Source organism: Zea mays, chromosome 2 (genome assembly GCF_902167145.1).
Source record: "Zea mays cultivar B73 chromosome 2, Zm-B73-REFERENCE-NAM-5.0, whole genome shotgun sequence".
NCBI lineage: Eukaryota > Viridiplantae > Streptophyta > Magnoliopsida > Poales > Poaceae > Zea > Zea mays.
The window spans coordinates 30,620,103-30,638,062 of record NC_050097.1 but is presented as its reverse complement, the minus strand read 5'-3'; the positions used below and the strand labels follow the sequence as shown (position 1 = coordinate 30,638,062).

Here is a 17,960-nt window from a genome sequence, read left to right as displayed (position 1 = left end):
CTCAGGCCGGAGAGCCGGACACGCGGCAGCTACCAGCGCCACGAACGGCGAACGCCCTTCCCCCCGATCACTGAGGGAAGGAGCGGGCCGCTGCCCGCGCGGAGACCGGCCCCAACTCAGCGCACTCCCCTCCCCAGCACTGATGATGAAAATCCTTGAAGCTGAGGGAGGGGCAGAGGCCGCAGCCCGGTTTGCTTGTCCCCACCATCGAACTGGTGGTCACCGTCTTGGGTGACCACCGGCGAGGGGATGCGGCCGGGCTGCCTGATGAAAATCCTTGAAGCCGAACGATGGCTGAAAGGTACCAACTTCCGCGAAGTTGCATTCCTCCAACGACGACAAGGCGGAAGAACTGCGGGCGCCCCCCATCCGGGGGCTCGGAAGGTCGAAAGACGCGATGCATGAGGGGAGCGCGAAGACATTGTTGCCTTTCGAGGGGGTCACCCTCCTTTTAAAGGCAACTCTCCCCACTTGCGTCCTCAGCCGTCGTGGGCTGGGTCTTCTCCAACATGCCCCAAGGTCTTCCCCCTACGACATGAGGGCTAGGTCCCACACACCATGCAAGTTGGCCCGGGACGGAAGGAGCCAAAACCGTCGTGCGTGGTGCGCGTAACTGCCCAGCGGTTACAAGCATTCCTGCACTTTCGCCCAGACCTGCGGGCGAAAGGGCGAACCGCCATGCAGGCGGCATGCAACCGCACCAAGGGGGCGCACCCTTTCGACTTCGACGCGTCCAGCATGGAGGCCTAGGCCCACACGTCATGTAACCGGCGCGCCGGTTACTATGTGCGAGAAACTGCACCGCCACTTGCGCCAGTACCGCGCCTCCTCGACTGCGGAACCAGTACCGCGACTCGAGGTGACCCTGCGCACGGCCCTACGGTGCCAACCGAGCACATCGGTCACGGATCAGTCAGCCGCGGGAGAAGGCGCGATGGTCGATACGACCAGAAATGGGCCGGCAGTAATGGCGGTGGCAGGCGGGCGGAAGCAGCGGTCAAGTCGTCAGCAAGCTCACGTCCCCTCCTGGGACAGCGGGAGAACCCTCTCCCACAGCGTGAAGACGACGCGCCCGTGTTCCGTTCCTCGAACGGCTCGCGCACGCACAACAGCCGCCCCGTGAACCACTCGTCCCGTCGCATTAACTCCGCAGCAGGACAGGCGGCACCTTTGGCAGGCGAAGCAGGCGACGCTTCACCTCCGCCATAATGACCGCGTCAAAAAGGTGTGCCACGTCGTTCGATTTCATATCCTTTTCCTCTTCCTCTTTCTCTCTCTTACAACAGGGACCGGGAAAGGGGACACCCCAAAAGGGATCCTTCTCCGCGAAGGAAGCGGGCCCCAAGCCCCCCTACTGATCAGAGGTTCGAAGGCTGGCCCCTTGGAAGGGTTCAACAGTCGCCTTAGAGCACTCGGGCTCCGCGCCCACTACTGGTCAGAGGTTCGAAGGCTGGCCCCTCGGAAGGGTTCAACGGCCGCCTCAGGCCACTCGAGCTCCGCGCCCACTACTGATCAGGGGTTCGTAGGCTGGCCCCCGAAGGGTTCGACAACCGCCTCAGACGCAGAGCGAGGGATGACCCTGGGTACGTTCGATACATAACCAAGGCTCGGGCTGCTCTCCCGAGGTACCCTAGGACATTTCTGAGACCAACAGGAATGATCTTGTAACGGAATCCCACCAGAGGGAGGCATCGAGCCCTCGGACCCCGTCAAAAGGGGACCGGGTCCGGCAAATCACCCGCATGTACTTTTGGAGCGTGCCTCCGGGCCACTAGCCGACCCCTAACGAATGGGGCACGGGCGTCCACCGGATTACCCGTTAGCAACTCACTGGAGACACCATGTTCGGTGCCCTCCGAGGGCAACATGGTGCTTCCCCCCCCCATCCTCCTTGCGGAAAGGCGACGTAGGGGCGTATGTAAAAAGTCGAGTCTGTCCTTGACCGTCCTCTCGCTCTGTGCGGAGGCTCGGGGGCTGCTCTCGCAAACCTGGCTCTGGCCAAACCGTTGACAACGTCAACATACCAGCCCGAGACTTGGGACTCGACTGTGCACCCGGGCTACGACCAGTTCGCATAAGGGAACAACCAGACCGGCCGAAGCATCACAAAATACATTAAGACCTCGAAGGAGTCAAACCACTCCTCCGAGGCCTCGGGGGCTACACCCGGCGGGTGCGCTCGCGCGCACCCACCGGAACGAAACGCAACCGAGAAAAGTCGGTCCCCTTGCAAAAAAGTGCGACAAAAGCCTCCAAGCGAGTATTAACACTCCCTTCGAGGCTCGGGGGCTACTATCGGGGACCATAATTAGGGGTACCCCCAAGACTCCTAATCTCAGCTGGTAACCCCCATCAACACAAAGCTGCAAAGGCCTGATGGGTGCGATTAAGTCAAGGCTCGGTCCACTCAAGGGACACGATCTCGCCTCGCCCGAGCCCAGCCTCGGGCAAGGGCAGTCGACCCCGGAGGATTCACGTCTCGCCCGAGGACCCCCTCAAGCGACGGACACACCTTCGGCTCGCCCGAGGCCCAGTCTTCGCCGAGAAGCAACCTTGGCCGGATCGCCACACCGACCGACCGTATCGTAGGAGCATTTAATGCAAGGATGGCCTGACACCTTATGCTGACGCGCGCCCTTCAGTTGACAGAGCCGAAGTGACCGCAGTCACTTTGCCGCTCCACTGACCGGCCTCACAAGAAGACAGCGTCACCTGCGTCGCTCCGACTGCTGTGCCACTCGACAGAGTGAGGCTGACAGCGGCCAAGTCTGGCCTCGGGCGCCATAGGAAACTCCGCCTTGCCCGACCCCAGGGCTCGGACTCGGCCTCGGCTCCGGAAGACGACGAACTCCGCCTCGCCCGACCCCAGGGCTCGTACTCGGCCTCGGCCCCGGAAGACGACGGACTCCGCCTCGCCCGACCCCAGGGCTCGGACTCAGGCTTGGCCCCGGAAGACGACGAACTCCGCCTCGCCCGACCCGAGGCTCGGACTCGACCTCGACCTCGGAAGACAGACTCAACCTCGACCTCGGAGGAGCCTCCGTCTCGCCTGACCCACGTCACAAGGGGGGCCATCATTACCCTACCCCTAGCTAGCTCAGGCTACGGGGAACAAGACCAGTGTCCCATCTGGCTCGCCCCGGTAAACAAATAATGATGGCGCCCCACGTGCTCCGTGACGACGGCGGCTCTCAGCCCCTTACGAAAGCAAGGAGACGTCAGCAAGGACTCGACAGCCCCGATAGCTGTCCTTCCGCAAGGCTCCAGCACTCCTCCGACGGCCACGACATCACATGAACAGGGTGCCAAGACCTCTCTGGCTGCCACGACGGCATGTACTTAGGGCGCTAGCTCCTCTCTGCTAGACACGTTAGCACACTGCTACACCCCCCATTGTACACCTGGGCCCTCTCCTTACGCCTATAAAAGGAAGGTCCAGGGCTCTCTTACGAGAAGGTTGGCCGCGCAGGAGAACGGGACGGCACGTACAGGCCTCTCGCCCCCTCCCACGCGGACGCTTGTAACCCCCTACTACAAGTGCACCCGACCTGGGCGCAGGATAACACGAAGGCCGTGGGTTTCCCCTTTACGCCTGTCTCCCTCTGGTTTCCCCCCTTCGTGCTCCGTCTCGCGCCGACCCATCTGGGCTGGGGCACGCGGCGACAATTTACTCGTCGGTCCAGGGACCCCTCCCCGGGTCGAAACGCCGACAGCTCGCGTCAGCTAGCTTCGTCTATCCCCGTCTACCCCCTTCGACGTTCACCCCGTCATCTTGGGCTCACAAGCCAGCTCTGACCGTCTTCGTCTAATTTAATTTAACCCTGTCTACCACCCATCTAACTCTGTCTTCGTCTTATACTGTCTCAATTTGTCGCGCAACAGTCCCTCTCGCTCAGCCAGAACGCTATCCGCGGGAACTTGGCAACCGCCTCCCGTGTTCTCTTATATATACGTACCCCTGCCATTGCATAACCCCTTGCCACTTCGTCCTTAGATCCAAATCACGCATCAGCGGTTATTGGTCATGGCGTACGCAGATTGTGATCTGTTACTGAGCTTCGAGGAATCAACGATCAAGATTTGGTTAAGCACTGGTCCCGAAATCAAGCTTTTCGAGTTCCACAAGGTTGAAGATCCTAAGCATCTGTTTGGTGAAGGCAAGTGTCCTTTGACCCATTATGTCCTACATACTTTATAATTCACCGTCCCGCATTACATTATTGAAACTTAAGGATTGACTAGTATATATTTACCTTATCCTTGTTTACCTTTTGGGTTACTATGGTTAGCTTCATGCTATTGCTTTACTTTAATCAATGAACATGATGTGAACATTTATGATACCATGATGTTATCCCGATGATGATCTTGTGTTACTTTAGGGGACTCAGGCCATTTTTCTGAGTACTTCTCCGTAAGGACCTGTTTGGGGAGTGACAACCTGGGATAACAGTGCAACCATGAGGGTGGAATGGGACACCCTTGAAAGGATCACGATGCCCAAGAGGGGGGTGAATTGGGCTTATCTAAAAATCAACACTAATTAAAACCTAAGCAAGAGCCCAACTTCACCCCCAACAACTAGCACTAAGAGAATAATACTAGAAATACAACAATGCTAAGACAATACTTCAAATACTTGCTAAACAAATACACAATGTAAAATGCTTGAATTAAGTGCGAAATGTAAAGCAAGGTTTAGAAGACTCCTCCAATTTTTGCCGAGGTATCTTAGAGTCGACACTCTCCACTAGTCCTCGTTGGAGCACCCGCGCAAGGGTATCACTCCCCCTTGGTCCTCGCAAGAACCAAGTGCTCACTATGAGATGATCCTTTGCCACTCCGGCGCGGTGGATCCCTCACGACCACTTATAAACTTGAGTCGGGTCACCAACAAGATCTCCACGATGATCACCGAGCTCCCAACACCACCAAGCCATCTAGGTGATGCCGATCACCAAGAGTAACAAGTCGTAGACTTTCGCTTGACCAAGAGAAGCCTAATGCAAGTGGTGTGTGCTCTAGGTGGCTCTTGCTAGCGCTAATGAGGTCCAAATGCGGGATTAAGATTCTCTAATCACCTCACTAGGCTTTGTGGTGCTTGCAATGTTCTACCAATGTGTAGGAGTAAATATGGGCAGAAAGACATTGAATATGGTGGGTGGAGGGGGTATAAATAGCCCTCACCCACCAACTAGCCGTTACAGGAATTCTGATGCGCATGGGCGCACCGGACAGTCCGGTGCGCCACCGGTGCGCCAACGGTCAACTCCAACGGCTAGTTCTGACAGCTAGTCGTTGGGCAGATGGCACACCGGACAGTGAACAACCACTGTCCGGTGCGCTGTTCGTTGCGCCACTAAAATTTGACTTCAGAACCACGCGCTCTCGGGTTTCTGCGCGGGAAAAAACCCTTCCCCGGGCCAACCTGGCCCCACCTAATAGAGGGCACACCGAACAGTCTGGTGCCCCACAGACAGAAACCCTAATTTCTATTTCTGCTGTTTTTCAATTCGGTTTTCGTTCTAACTTGTGAGTATGTTCTAGAGTGTCGCCTAGCACTATATGTGAGTGTGAATATGCACCAACACTACACTAGAACTCTCTTGGTCAAACTACTCATCGACAACCCCTCTTTATAGTACGGCTAAAACAAAATAAAAGACCTAACTATATCACGAGTCTCCGCAACTCCTTGACACTTGGAATACGAAGACCTTCACCTTGTGTTTTGTTGCTTTAGTCGTTGCTTCAAGTTCTTATCTCCGGGATCGTTTTCACCGTTGTAGTACATCTACCTGTATTGCGACCTAACTTACCATTTGTCTCTGCAAAACACACGTTAGTCACATATAACATTACGTTGTCATTAATCACTAAAACCAACCATGGGCCTAGATGCTTTCAACCCTTAGCTGATTAATTAGAGGAACCAGAGGAGTAGTTGGCTTCGCCTTAGGGCCATCAATGGGGTTCGAGCACAGTACTTGCTCTGCCGAGGCTGGTTGCAGAGGTTCTTGATTTGGTTTTGTTAGTCACCCTTCCTTTGGGGAGATGTACTGTGTTTATCAAACCGGAGAAACCTAACGGGTGGCTATGACCTCTGGGAAATCTTTGTAAAGGCTACATAGTGATACCCTGCCAGGCCACCTAGGTAGTGGTCAATGGAGATTGGCTCTTTCCAGGCAGAATGGGAATCACTGCTTGTGGGTAAAGTGTGCGACCTCTGCAGAGTGTTAGAAACTGATATATCAGTCGTGCTCACGGTTAAGAGCGGCCTTGGGATCCTCTTTGATTAGAAGAACTTTGATTACTTTTCTGATGATGATTAATGATGATGGTATAATTATGATCTCTGGTATTTCCTCTTGGAGGGAGTACATTTGGGTAATAACTGGGTTTATTACTAAAATTTGGCTCTACTAATAGTTATAAATACTTAACCCACTAAAAGCAACTGCTTAGCCTTAACTCCACATACAGCTAGTCCACTTTAGCCAAATGGGACATTTGTTGAGTACGTTGATGTGTACTCACCCTTGCTTTACAAACCACCCCACCCTAGGTTGTCCCCACTGTACTTAGTGCTCGGGAGGAGATGCTGACAACATGGAGGACTTTGAGGAGTTTCGGGACTACGATGAGTTCTAGTTTATATTAGTGGAAAACCCCTAGCCAGCTGCCTGTGAAGGCCTTATCTTCTACGTTTCGTATTTCTGCACTTTGATGTTAATAACTATGTTATAGACTCAGTGGATGTCTTGGACATCTTGTTGTGATAAAGTAATTTTCCGCTATTTACTTTGAGCAATGTGTGATGATGTTCAATTATATAATCGTTGTGTACATGAGTTTCTGATCCTGGCACGTACATGGTTCGCATTCGATTTGCCTTTCAAAACCGGGTGTGACACAAGTGGTATCAGAGCCGACCCTCGCGGTTTCACGGGCGTGTGGGGGTTAGGGGTTCAGGTATATGGCGCATGGCGCATGTGGGCCCAGAGTGGTCACATGGCATGGCATATGATGACACTAGACATACAGACGTGACCAAGAGGGGAGGTTCCTGGATTGTGGTTGACCGACGATCACGTCGGTCTTCTAAGGGGTGGATTGTGATATCCTCGCCCCTAGGATGGTGATATCCTGGCCCAAGGCGTAATAGAATTAATAGAGTATCCATACCAACAAGGTGTATCTTCTTTTTCGGAAGCCTATCTCGAAAGAACCTCCAAGTTAAGCGTGCTTGGCTTAGAGCAATTTGGGATGGGTGACCGACCGGGAAGTTTTTTTCGGGTGCGCATGAGTGAGGACAAAGTGTGCACAAAAGACCCGTGTTGGTCTGTGGGGACAATATATGATCCTAGAGAGCTACCAGGAGTAAGGACCACCGGTCCAGGGATTGGACGGGGTGTTACATACAAGCTCTCGGTTAGATAAATTTATGGATAGGACAGGGACTTCCCAACACACAAGTGGGCCTCTGGTGTAGCTTCTGTCGGATGCTCTCCACTTCTTTCACTATCGAGTTTCTAACTAAATCATCATGGGTCTAGTTCCCTCCATTACGCGGTGACAGCCACACTACAACATAGTTGGTGTGATCTCGCAAGTCTATAAGTTCCTCCGGTATAACTAATGCAATGATGTGCGCAATCACCAATGGATAAGAGGTATTATAGACTCACTTCTAACACTAGGCCTAAACCTAGAGCAAGCACTAATGCACTATATGTAGTGGTTTGGTCTAACTAACCTAAGCACTTCAAAAGGCACCTATGTTAATCATTGAGTGACCTTTGAGCAGATGGGTGTCTAGAGCTATTAGGAATGAGTCTCAACTCAATTGCAATATTTCTCATCTCCCACACCTTTCAAATGATCAATTGGGATGGCATATATAGATCCAAGTCTATAACTAGTTGTTAGAAGTGACATAGGAAATCTGGGTACTAACTAGACACTCTGGTGCTCACACCGGATGAAATGATGTATGTCCACATTAGCTAGTCATTGGAACTAGACGTTGTCAACTATTTGAGTTATGGCATCTGGTGCTTTGACCGGTGCTACACCATGCAAGTCTAGTCTATTGTAGCCCTCTATGTTCACTTTGCAACCATCTTTGAGGACCCCATTCGGTGCCTTGTGGATCTCTCTAAACATGTCACAGAATTATCCGAGTAGCATATTCGATGCACACCTGCTAGTATGGTGTACTCTATTACAATAACCCTTCTTTGGTACAAAGTCACACAGATCTAGTGACTCACTAGACACATCTGGTGCTATTGAGCAATATGTTTTTTATTTCTTCATATGTATTGGTCTAGTCTTCTTCCATCTTGTTCCTTGGACTCTTGCATGTACTCGAAGGTCTTCAATCATGCCTTCCAATGTCTTGCTTGAGATGTTGACCATTCAGATGACCCTTAGCCTTCATCCAAGCCCACTTTGTATCATTTGAGCTATAACAAAAAAACACTACCAAATAATATTAGTTTGAATGGTTATGTTGATCATCAAACACCAAAATTTTAACTATAAATGGGCATTGTTCCATTTTTCTTATCGTTCGAGAGATCGATAGTGACGACGACATGGAGCGATTCAAGATAGGCCATCTCAGAGATCCACTTGTGCGCTAAGAAGACCTGATGGCTATCCAAGAAGTTACTCGGCCAGGAGCTTGGCCCTTGCAAGGGCATCATTGCGAGGGAATCCAGCAAGAACAAGAGAAAAGTGTGAGTTTCTCGATACCTCGGTAAAAATACCAAAGTCATCGAGGAGAGTTTGCATCTATATCTCAATTAACCTTTTATACTTTATTTATTACTTGCCTATGTTAGCTTGCTAGGCTAGCGATATGATTGTAACTTAGGTTGCATAACTCTTTTACGATAAAGATAGCAAAATTACCTTCTTGATAGGTTTTGATTAGGTCATAATTAGAGAACTTAATTTTAAAAATATATTTTAAAGTTGTCTAATTCACCCTTTATTATTAGGCGTTATGATCCCTTTAATAAGAATACTATACTCTGCAATATTGATAGTGTAATGTGTATAACATCAGTTACAGCATGTTGTGCTTAAGGATGGACCGTCTGGCCGTGTCCAGTGTCACAAATGGTCCTCAACAATTGCCATATTGACAGCTTTCTTCCTACATAACGTTGGCGCCTTGCATGTCGTACACATACTGGCATACTGCTAGTGACTTCCTAACCTATCATGCTTGTCTGAATCCAGTTGATCTGCTGATCTGTTTTTTTTATTGATAAAGATAGTCACTAGAAACACCTTGGAGTTGAAACATGGAACAGGTCTGCCGCCGTCGCAAATGCATGCATCAGGCCCGGCAGTTTTACCCGTGTCCTCCTTGTTTTCTAACCGCGCGCGCGCGGGCGGGCCTAGATAGAAGGCCAGAAGCGTCCCGGGCCTGGGTCTAGCTAAACGGCCGAACCAGCACAAATGGCCCATGAGACGACTGTTTCCGCGGCGGCGGGCGCCAGCGCGGTACGGGTGCGCCCCGCGCCCTCGGCAGCGAGATCGTCGGCGCCTCCTCGTGATCTCGTCACGAGACTAGCCGACCTGCCGTGCCATCATCCGTACGTGCGCGCAGGCGGCCCCCGCGGCCGCACCCGTTTGCATCGGTCGCCTCTCTGCCTGGATTCGTCTGGAACTCTGGATCCCGCTCGTCGCCAGGTCAGGGTTTTGCACCCAGCAGCCAACAGTGCCAATGCCACTGCTTCTTGTATGTGCAGCTCGCCAGGTAGCAGCAGCGTCTGTACTGTGCGTGTACTGCGGCCAGCACAATGCCTATGACGCTGACATTGCTCTGGGTGCGTAGCGCGCTCTAGGGCGCAGCGGTGCGTGCGTAGCTTGGACTACAGAATTGTCCTGGCGCGATGGGCAGCAGGGAGGAGTGCGTGAACAGCTGAAGGAGCTACAGAAACGAAGAGCATCTTCACAAACGACACAACATGTGGTAGTTGTACTGATGGAGGCATCAGCAGACCATGACAATGGTGTGATAAGATAGAACAACTCATACCCTACTGCTGCTAGCTTTGCATGTCCTGAATGATAAGCCTTTCCTAGCTAAGCGCCTAAGCCCTAAACGTTTTGAAATAAAATCAAGACTTGAAGTCTTAAACTGGGGACAGGTTATGAAATCCTGTCAAGTGTCAAGCATGAAGCCCAAACATCCATGTTTCACGCAGAGACTAACACTAAAGAGTTCGGCTTCTTGCATTTGTTCCCCATGCGCCTAGGATGGCAATGGCTCTAAATTTTACATTATAAAATTTAAGAAACAGATCATATTAGAATCAGATTATATCTCTATTCATTTTTAAACTAAAATTAATTTAATACCCTAACAGTTAGTAAAGAAACATTTAGACCATGAATAATTACCACCCCTAGACACATGTAACTCTCTTCAGATTATTAATTGAAGCCGGAAAATGTACCAGGACTTTCGAAAGATTAAAAAACACCCAACATATATCATCTTCTAATTGAAGCCGGGTCATATTTTCCGCATTCTGCAACGAAATGCTTGGGTTTTACCTTTGGTTTCCATTGTCATGTCTCTGTATATTATAGGTCCTGTTCTAATTTTTTCCTTCTGTTGTCCCATTTACCTTTTTATTTTAGGGAAAGACCTATTCATTTTCATTTATTTTCACCACATCCATCTTACCAGGAAGTGAACATGGATCGGGCAATTCTACGCAGACAGACTAAGAGCATATCTCCAAGAGACTAGTTAAATAACTCGTCAAACTAAATTTTGGCTATTCAATAGCAAAATAACTTTCCAACAGATTAGCTATTTGACTCGTCAAGCTATCTGACTATCTAAATTTGCTCTCTCACTAGCTAAATTTGGCTAATCATCTGACTAGCAAAACTAAATAGATAGTCTGTTGGAGTGAGATGCTACATATAGAGTGCAACCATTATAAAAAATTAAATAGAGAGTTAAATAGAGAGCAAAAAATAAAGAGTCTATTGGAGATGCTCTAAAGCACAAGAATGGACACATCCGACAAACGAGTGAAAAGCAACACTTATTCAGCAAAGGCTTGGTGTGGCTCCAATATCTTCGAATCAATTAGGGCTGGTTCGTTTTTCTCTTAATCCATGTGGATTGAGTGGGACTGGATGAGTTTAAATTCCAAATAAGTCAAAATCCTTCATAATTTTTTTCAATCACATTCAACCACACAGGACGGGAATAACCGAACAAGACCTTATAGGAAAAGCTACCGAGATGATGCATCTGATCAGGGTGTCCTAGTGCCCGTACGAGTTCTTCGTAGTAGGACCTACCGAATGCTCAAATTCAGTACTTCATCAGTGTCTCTTCAATAACTTTCTGAAAACATAAGAACATATCAGTGACATTTTCACATAATCACACTGCCACACATAAACCGGAACGGTTATAGTAAAAAATAAAAACGGCGGAAGCCTTTGCATCTCTACCTTAAAACATCTCACTTCATATTGAACATCGGTATCTGAAATTTGGTAATCAAGGACAAGCTTGACACTGAATAAGTAAAGGAGGTCATATGAATAGTTAGAATGGATGTAGTATAATGGTATTGTGTGGGTTAAAAAACAGTCGATATTCCTAATTTTGGTACATCATTGATGTTAGTAATGGTAATACTCCAGAAAGTCAAGAAGAATGATAATAAGATAGCATTAACAAGGACATTGAAATGTTAAATCATATTTTAAAAATAATGTACATCCTCACAGTGAGTCCACTGTAAACTGTTCAATTCTGTTCAGCCCTTCCAGGAAAATGAGCAAGAGTGACAAGTTCAGGACTTCCGAAGAGTTTTGGCCTGAAGGTATTATTCTTATAATCATATTTCCATTGTAACCTGCAGTTCTTTTCTTTTTTACAATAATACAACGCTGCAGTTTAAACATAGAAACACACATGAACAGATCTTGTCAATGAAGGCCTTTGAATCCAACGGGGGCGCCTAAACCTTTAGACAGGCATACCTGAAGTTTAAGTTTCAAAGATAAATAAGAATAGAAGCATCATCGCACATGCATCTGTAGTCCATTCACATGTATGTACTACGTAGCGTAGCATACTGCTCTGAAAACTGCAACATACCGAAACTTTTTTTTTGAAAACTTAGTGCAGGAGCTCTGCTATTTCATTTAAGGAGAGAAGGGAAACAAGAGTCTTAAAAAGTTGCTATTACATATAACGAAAAACACTCAAACACAATCCAAAAAAGAGAAGACATTACACTACACATGGATGCCCAACTGCAGCTCGTCTCAACGCCATTTCTTGTTTGGCCAGATGAAAGACCACTTGTGTCGATGCTTGCTTGCCCTCAAAAATACGCCGATTCCGCTCCTTCCAAATATTTCAGGTGAAGTACATAAGCAAACCCGAAACAGTGAGTTGATCTTCTTTCGATTTGTTTTGGAGCACAGCAGCCCACCATGAATCGAAGCTCTGAATATCTGAGCTGGGCGGCATGATCAGATTATTGGTCCACGACCTGACTAACTCCCACACTTCCAAAGCAAATGGGCACTTGAGGCAAAGGTGAATCGCAGTCTCCGGCTCTTGATCGCAAAGGACACACACAGGATTGCATGGCCAATTTCTTTGACTTAGTTTATCTGCTGTGAGGATCTTTGCTTGAATGAGCAGCCACACAAAGAACTTATGTTTCCCTTCGGCGTGCGCCTTCCAGATAGATTTTGCTTTGAAAGCACTGTAAGAGCCCTTGAATTGTGCAAGATAAGCTGATTTGGAAGAGTACACTCCATTCTCGGTCCATATCCACCGAATGCAATCTTCCTGGTCATTGAGCTGCACCCCCTCAATATGGTTCCACAATTGTATGAATTCAGCCATCTGTTGAACATTTTCCATTCTCCAGAGACCTCTCGTCCAATTGAGGTTAACCAATTGTTCAGCCACCGATCTATTTTTGCGCCATGCCAGGGGGTACAAGCTAGGTGCAATGTCAATCGGAGCTTTGCCTGAGAGCCAAGCGTCATGCCAAAAATTTGTCTTCAGTCTGTTGCCAACCGTTACAGATGTTGATGCCCGGAACAAAGCTGCATCTATTTTATCACAGGGTATCTGGGAACCAGCCCACGGCCTATTAGAATCAGTCCAGTTGAGCCAAAGCCACCTGAGGCGCAAAGCACGGCTGAAACGCTCTAGATCCAAGATGCCAAGGCCACCCAAGGATTTCGGTCTGGCAGACTTGGTCCAATTCACTAGACAGTGCCCACCATTAGCATTTTCAGCACCTCTCCAAAGGAAAGACCTCCTAATTTTATCGATCTTCTTAATGGCCCACTTCTTCAAAGGGAAAACTGTCAAAAAATGCACCGGGATAGCCGTGAGCACTGAATTTACCAGAGTCAGTCTTCCAGCTTTATCAAGCAGCTTCCCTTTCCATGCTGATAATTTACCAGCCAATTTGTCAAGCAGCGGCTGGAAATCCACTCGACGCAATGGTCGGCAAGTTAAAGGCAGCCCAAGGTACTTGCACGGAAAAGCTTTGATGGCACACGGGAAAGGCTGCATTATATGCTCTAGCTGCAGCGAGTCGCAGCGGATAGGATAGACAGCACATTTACTCAGATTGACAGATAAACCTGAGGCTTCACTAAAAGCTGCTAGGATCTGATTAGTGACTTGAACTTCTTCTCTGATCGGGTTGATGAATATGGCGGCATCATCAGCATAGAGGCTGACTCTCAATCTAGCAGAGCGGTGAAGAATAGGGCTGAGCAGACCCTCCCGAGAAGCAATGTCAAACAGCCTCTGAACAGGGTCGATGGCAAGAATGAACAGCAAGGGAGACAACGGGTCCCCCTGCCTCAAGCCCCTTCCATGGTTGAAGAAATTCCCTCTGACTCCATTAATCATTACTGCAGAGCTAGCTGATCTGAGCAGGATGGACACCCAAGCTTTCCATCTATTTCCAAACCCCAAATGATGCAGGACCTCAAGAAGGTAGTCCCATCTCACACTGTCAAAGGCCTTAGCAATATCCAATTTCAGGAACAAAGTAGGGCTTTTTGCTCTATTCAGCTCTTTAATTAAATTTTGCGTGAACATGAAATTATCATGTATGCTCCGCTTCCGGACGAAAGCACTCTGGCTTCTGGATACTAGCTGAGCAAGACAGGGTGCCAGGCGGTTAGCCAACACTTTGGAAATTATCTTTGCTATGCTGTGTGTGAGGCTGATGGGTCTGAAGTCAGAAATAAGTGCTGCCTCGCTGTTCTTCGGGATCAGACAAATATGTGCAGAGTTAAGTTTGTTGAAGTGTTGGTCATGCATATGATAGAAATAATTCACAGCCAGCAATAAATCCTCTTTGACAATTGCCCAAGCAGACCGAAAAAACACTCCAATAAAGTCGTCTGGTCCAGGCGCCTTCTCAGCATGAAGATCATTTATCGCTGCTAGAACTTCCTCTTCATCAAAAGGAGCCTCCAAGTGGGAAAGGTCAGCAGCCTGTAGCCCAAGAAATTCCCAGTTCAAAGAGTTCGCCCGCACAGGAGAAGTGCCCAATAAATTGCTATAATGATTGAAAGCGAGCTGCGCTTTATCTTCCTGAGAGTAAACATTCCCTGTCTCAGTTACAAAATGCTGAATGAAATTCCTCCTGCGCCTGCCATTTATTCTGAGAAAGAATAGCCTAGAATTTGTGTGGGCTGCTTTGATCATTGTCAACCTGGACGCTTGTCGCGCCCTGAGTTTTCCTACCGCTGCGAGTCCCAAAAATCTGTTTTTGAGTTGCTTATGTAACGTAAGCTCAAGGTTGCTTATGGGTCTGTAATCTTGGACCACATCAAAAATCCAAATCAGTTGCTTAGCCGCAAGCATCAGTAATTTATTATTCCCAATAAGAGCCTTGGACCACTTCCTGAGCGCTTTAGCAGTCCTCTGCAGCTTTGTGTGCAATCTTAAGAAAGGATTAAAAATTGTGAGCTGCCTGTTCCACGCATTTTCCACCACATTGTTGTAGCCACTAAGCTTTGGCCAAAAAGATTCAAAACGGAATCCCTTGTATGGGCGCCTCAAGGTGTCACCAGATAAAAACAGTGGACAGTGATCAGATACTAAGGAGGATAGAGCCTGAACGGAGCAGCTAGGGAACATGAGGTCCCAGTCATTAGAGCAGAAAGCTCTGTCGATTCTAGTGTGAGTCCTAGAATTAGTCCAAGTAAACCTCCTCCCTCTTAGTGGTAGCTCCTTCAGTTCTAGATCATTCAACACAGATCTAAAGGCCCCCATTAACCTCTTATTTAAATTGTTGTTGCTCTTGTCCTCGGCACTGATGATTAAATTGAAGTCTCCAATAATTAACCACTTCTCTGCGGAGATGCTACCCAGCTGCCTAAGCTCATGCAAAAACTCTAACTTATGAGCGTCGAGCTGCGACCCATAAACAACAGTAATCCACCACTCGCTAGGTACACAGTTGGACTGAATCAAGGCAGAAATAGTGTTGCTTGTACAGGCTGTCGAGAGGATCCGGAAGTAACTGGCATGCACAGCTAGCAGAATGCCGCCCCTCGTGCCATCTGCGGGGAGAAAAGCAAAATTCTGAAAGAAATCGGGTCCAAGCGTCTCGGACACCACGGCGATGTCAACCTGCTGCAGTTTGGTCTCTTGTAAACAGGCAATAGTGCACCTCGTATCCCTGGCCATATCTAAAACCACCTTCCTCCTGGCACTGTTATTTAAACCCCGGACCTTCCAGTTAAGGATTGAGCAGTTTTGTGCATCCATGAGAACCAGAACAAACACAACACAACAAACGGAAAACCAGGGACCACCACAAATAGCCGAACAAAGTTGTCCACCTTGCCCAAGCAAGGCACACCAAAAGTAAAGATATCACAAAAGCAAGTACTGAGGGGGGCACATAGGGAAAGATTATTACACAGGTACACAACCGATCAGATTAGACCGTCCCCAGGACGGCTAACGGCGCAAGCGGGTCAGAGTCAATTGAATCTTCCTCTCCCAAGCTGAAAAGTGACTGATAGCCAGCAGCAGCTTCTACATTCAGATGATCCACAAACTGTGCTCTGAACCTCGCATGATCTTGTTCATTTGGTTCAGCATGATCAGGAATAGTGCCACTGCGCTTCATCAGCAAAGCAGTGGCCTGCTCCTCCATTGTGGCCTGCTCCTCCATTGTGAGGTTGGATTTAGGCTTGCTGGCGATTCTGGCACTGGAACGTGTTGCCAACTTTTTCACAGTCGAGGCACACTTAGTTTTGTTCACGAGTCGTTTGTTCACAGGAACTCCAAACAATGAACATAATGGATTAAAAGGCCAGGACGCATGCACAGATGTCTAGAATTTCTAAGTGAAGAGCCAAATTAGATACATCTTACTTAGATATACGGTTTATTCCAGAGCTGAATCCTCTAAAATAGTTATCTGAAAACCGAACAGTGACACCGTACTACTCACCTCAAAGGCGTTAAAAATGCGAGATCCGTCGGTACGAAGCTGGCCATGACTCTTGCCTCTTGGCAATTTTGGCCAACCTTGAACCATGTCACTGTATTGTACGGATAAACATTTCCCTCGAGAACTGCAGAAGCAGTAACAAACAGACGATGTAAAATGGAAGAAAAGAAAAAAAAAAACAATGTATTTTGTCCAGCAAGATGGGCAGCCTAATCGCTTATTACCGTGTGCATTCTCGAGGCAGATGAGCCTGTTGGCCGGGTAATACAGCCCCCCCTCCCGGAGGCCTGATTGCGGCGAAGATCCTGTCCATGTCCGTGGTGCCGTCGGCGTTCTTCTGTATATGTGAGAGTCGTAACCAAGGATGACCTCCGGACGTCACAGTGCACGAGGACGGAGACAACGTTGCCCGTGGTCCCCGACGGGACGAAGAGCGCGGCCTCCTTCCCATGATCGCCGCCATCTCCTCCTGGAAGCGGCGCGCGGTCCGGGTTCGCGCCAGCCACGGACGTCGTCGACGACGTCGGCACGCATGGCCTCGGAGAGCTTGTTGACCGCGTCGGTCGGACGACCACAGGTCCACCACCTTGGTCGCCATCCTTCCTGCTCTGCTCAGCGCAACCCAACCGCAGTACTGTGCACCGGCACCGCTGCAGCGACAGAGCATCACCTGCTGAACTGGAATGTGTCACGTCCCACAACTACCACCTTTGGACGGCATGTCGTCTTGAAGAGAGGAGCCTCGCCTTTGCCTTTTCGTATGGATGTTGGATGTTTTGCGTTTGATTTTTCCCTATTTGAATGAAAACTGACAAATCTTTCGCGCTATTACAGATCAGTTTCTTTGTCACAAAAACCTCCAGGCCTAAACCAAGAGGACAACGTCGGTACTGTAGTACTGTACAGTGCTCCATCCTCCAGGCCCGAGCAAAGAAGCGGAGATGATAGAGACGAGAGCCTGACATCGTTTTGTCGTCTGCCATATAGGCATACCGCATACCGCATAATCGAACGGATTCAATCGGTTGGATCAACGTACAGCCCACCAAAACCATTTTCAGCCCATACAGCCCATCTAAATTGGTCCAAGTCAAAGCTTCTTCGTCGCAAAATCTGTTACCCATTCCGGCGATGACGAACTGACAACCACCGCCTACGCTGCGCCCATCCCCATCCCCATCCCCATACGTTCCCCTGATTAAATCTATTTCTGTTCGATTTTGACTAGAAAATAATTTAATTTCCTTTAATCACCTTCAATCCGCTTCCAACTAAACATAACTTGAGCAGATCAAAAGCTCAACGGTGGCCATATGCCTCAGCATGACACCTAGGTAACCTAGTTCGAATGCCACTCTGAAGAAAAATCGGTGGCTTAGACCTTACTCCTCTTGTCTCCCACTATTTTGTACTTTCTATTCATTTTTAAATGCCTCCCACTCTTTA

At 48.7% G+C, this 17,960-nt stretch overlaps 1 protein-coding gene and 1 pseudogene across 1 annotated transcript; both read right to left on the bottom strand.

Moving 5' to 3' along the window:
- Positions 1–9,029: 9,029 nt before the first annotated feature.
- On the bottom strand, positions 9,030–9,966 carry LOC100276010 (uncharacterized). Its single transcript, NM_001149904.2, has one exon. The coding sequence runs from the start codon at positions 9,481–9,483 to the stop codon at positions 9,214–9,216; it is 270 nt and encodes an 89-aa protein (NP_001143376.2). The 5' UTR covers positions 9,484–9,966; the 3' UTR covers positions 9,030–9,213.
- Positions 9,967–15,995: 6,029 nt separating this feature from the next.
- Positions 15,996–17,574, bottom strand: LOC103646231 (uncharacterized; annotated as a pseudogene).
- Positions 17,575–17,960: the final 386 nt, after the last annotated feature.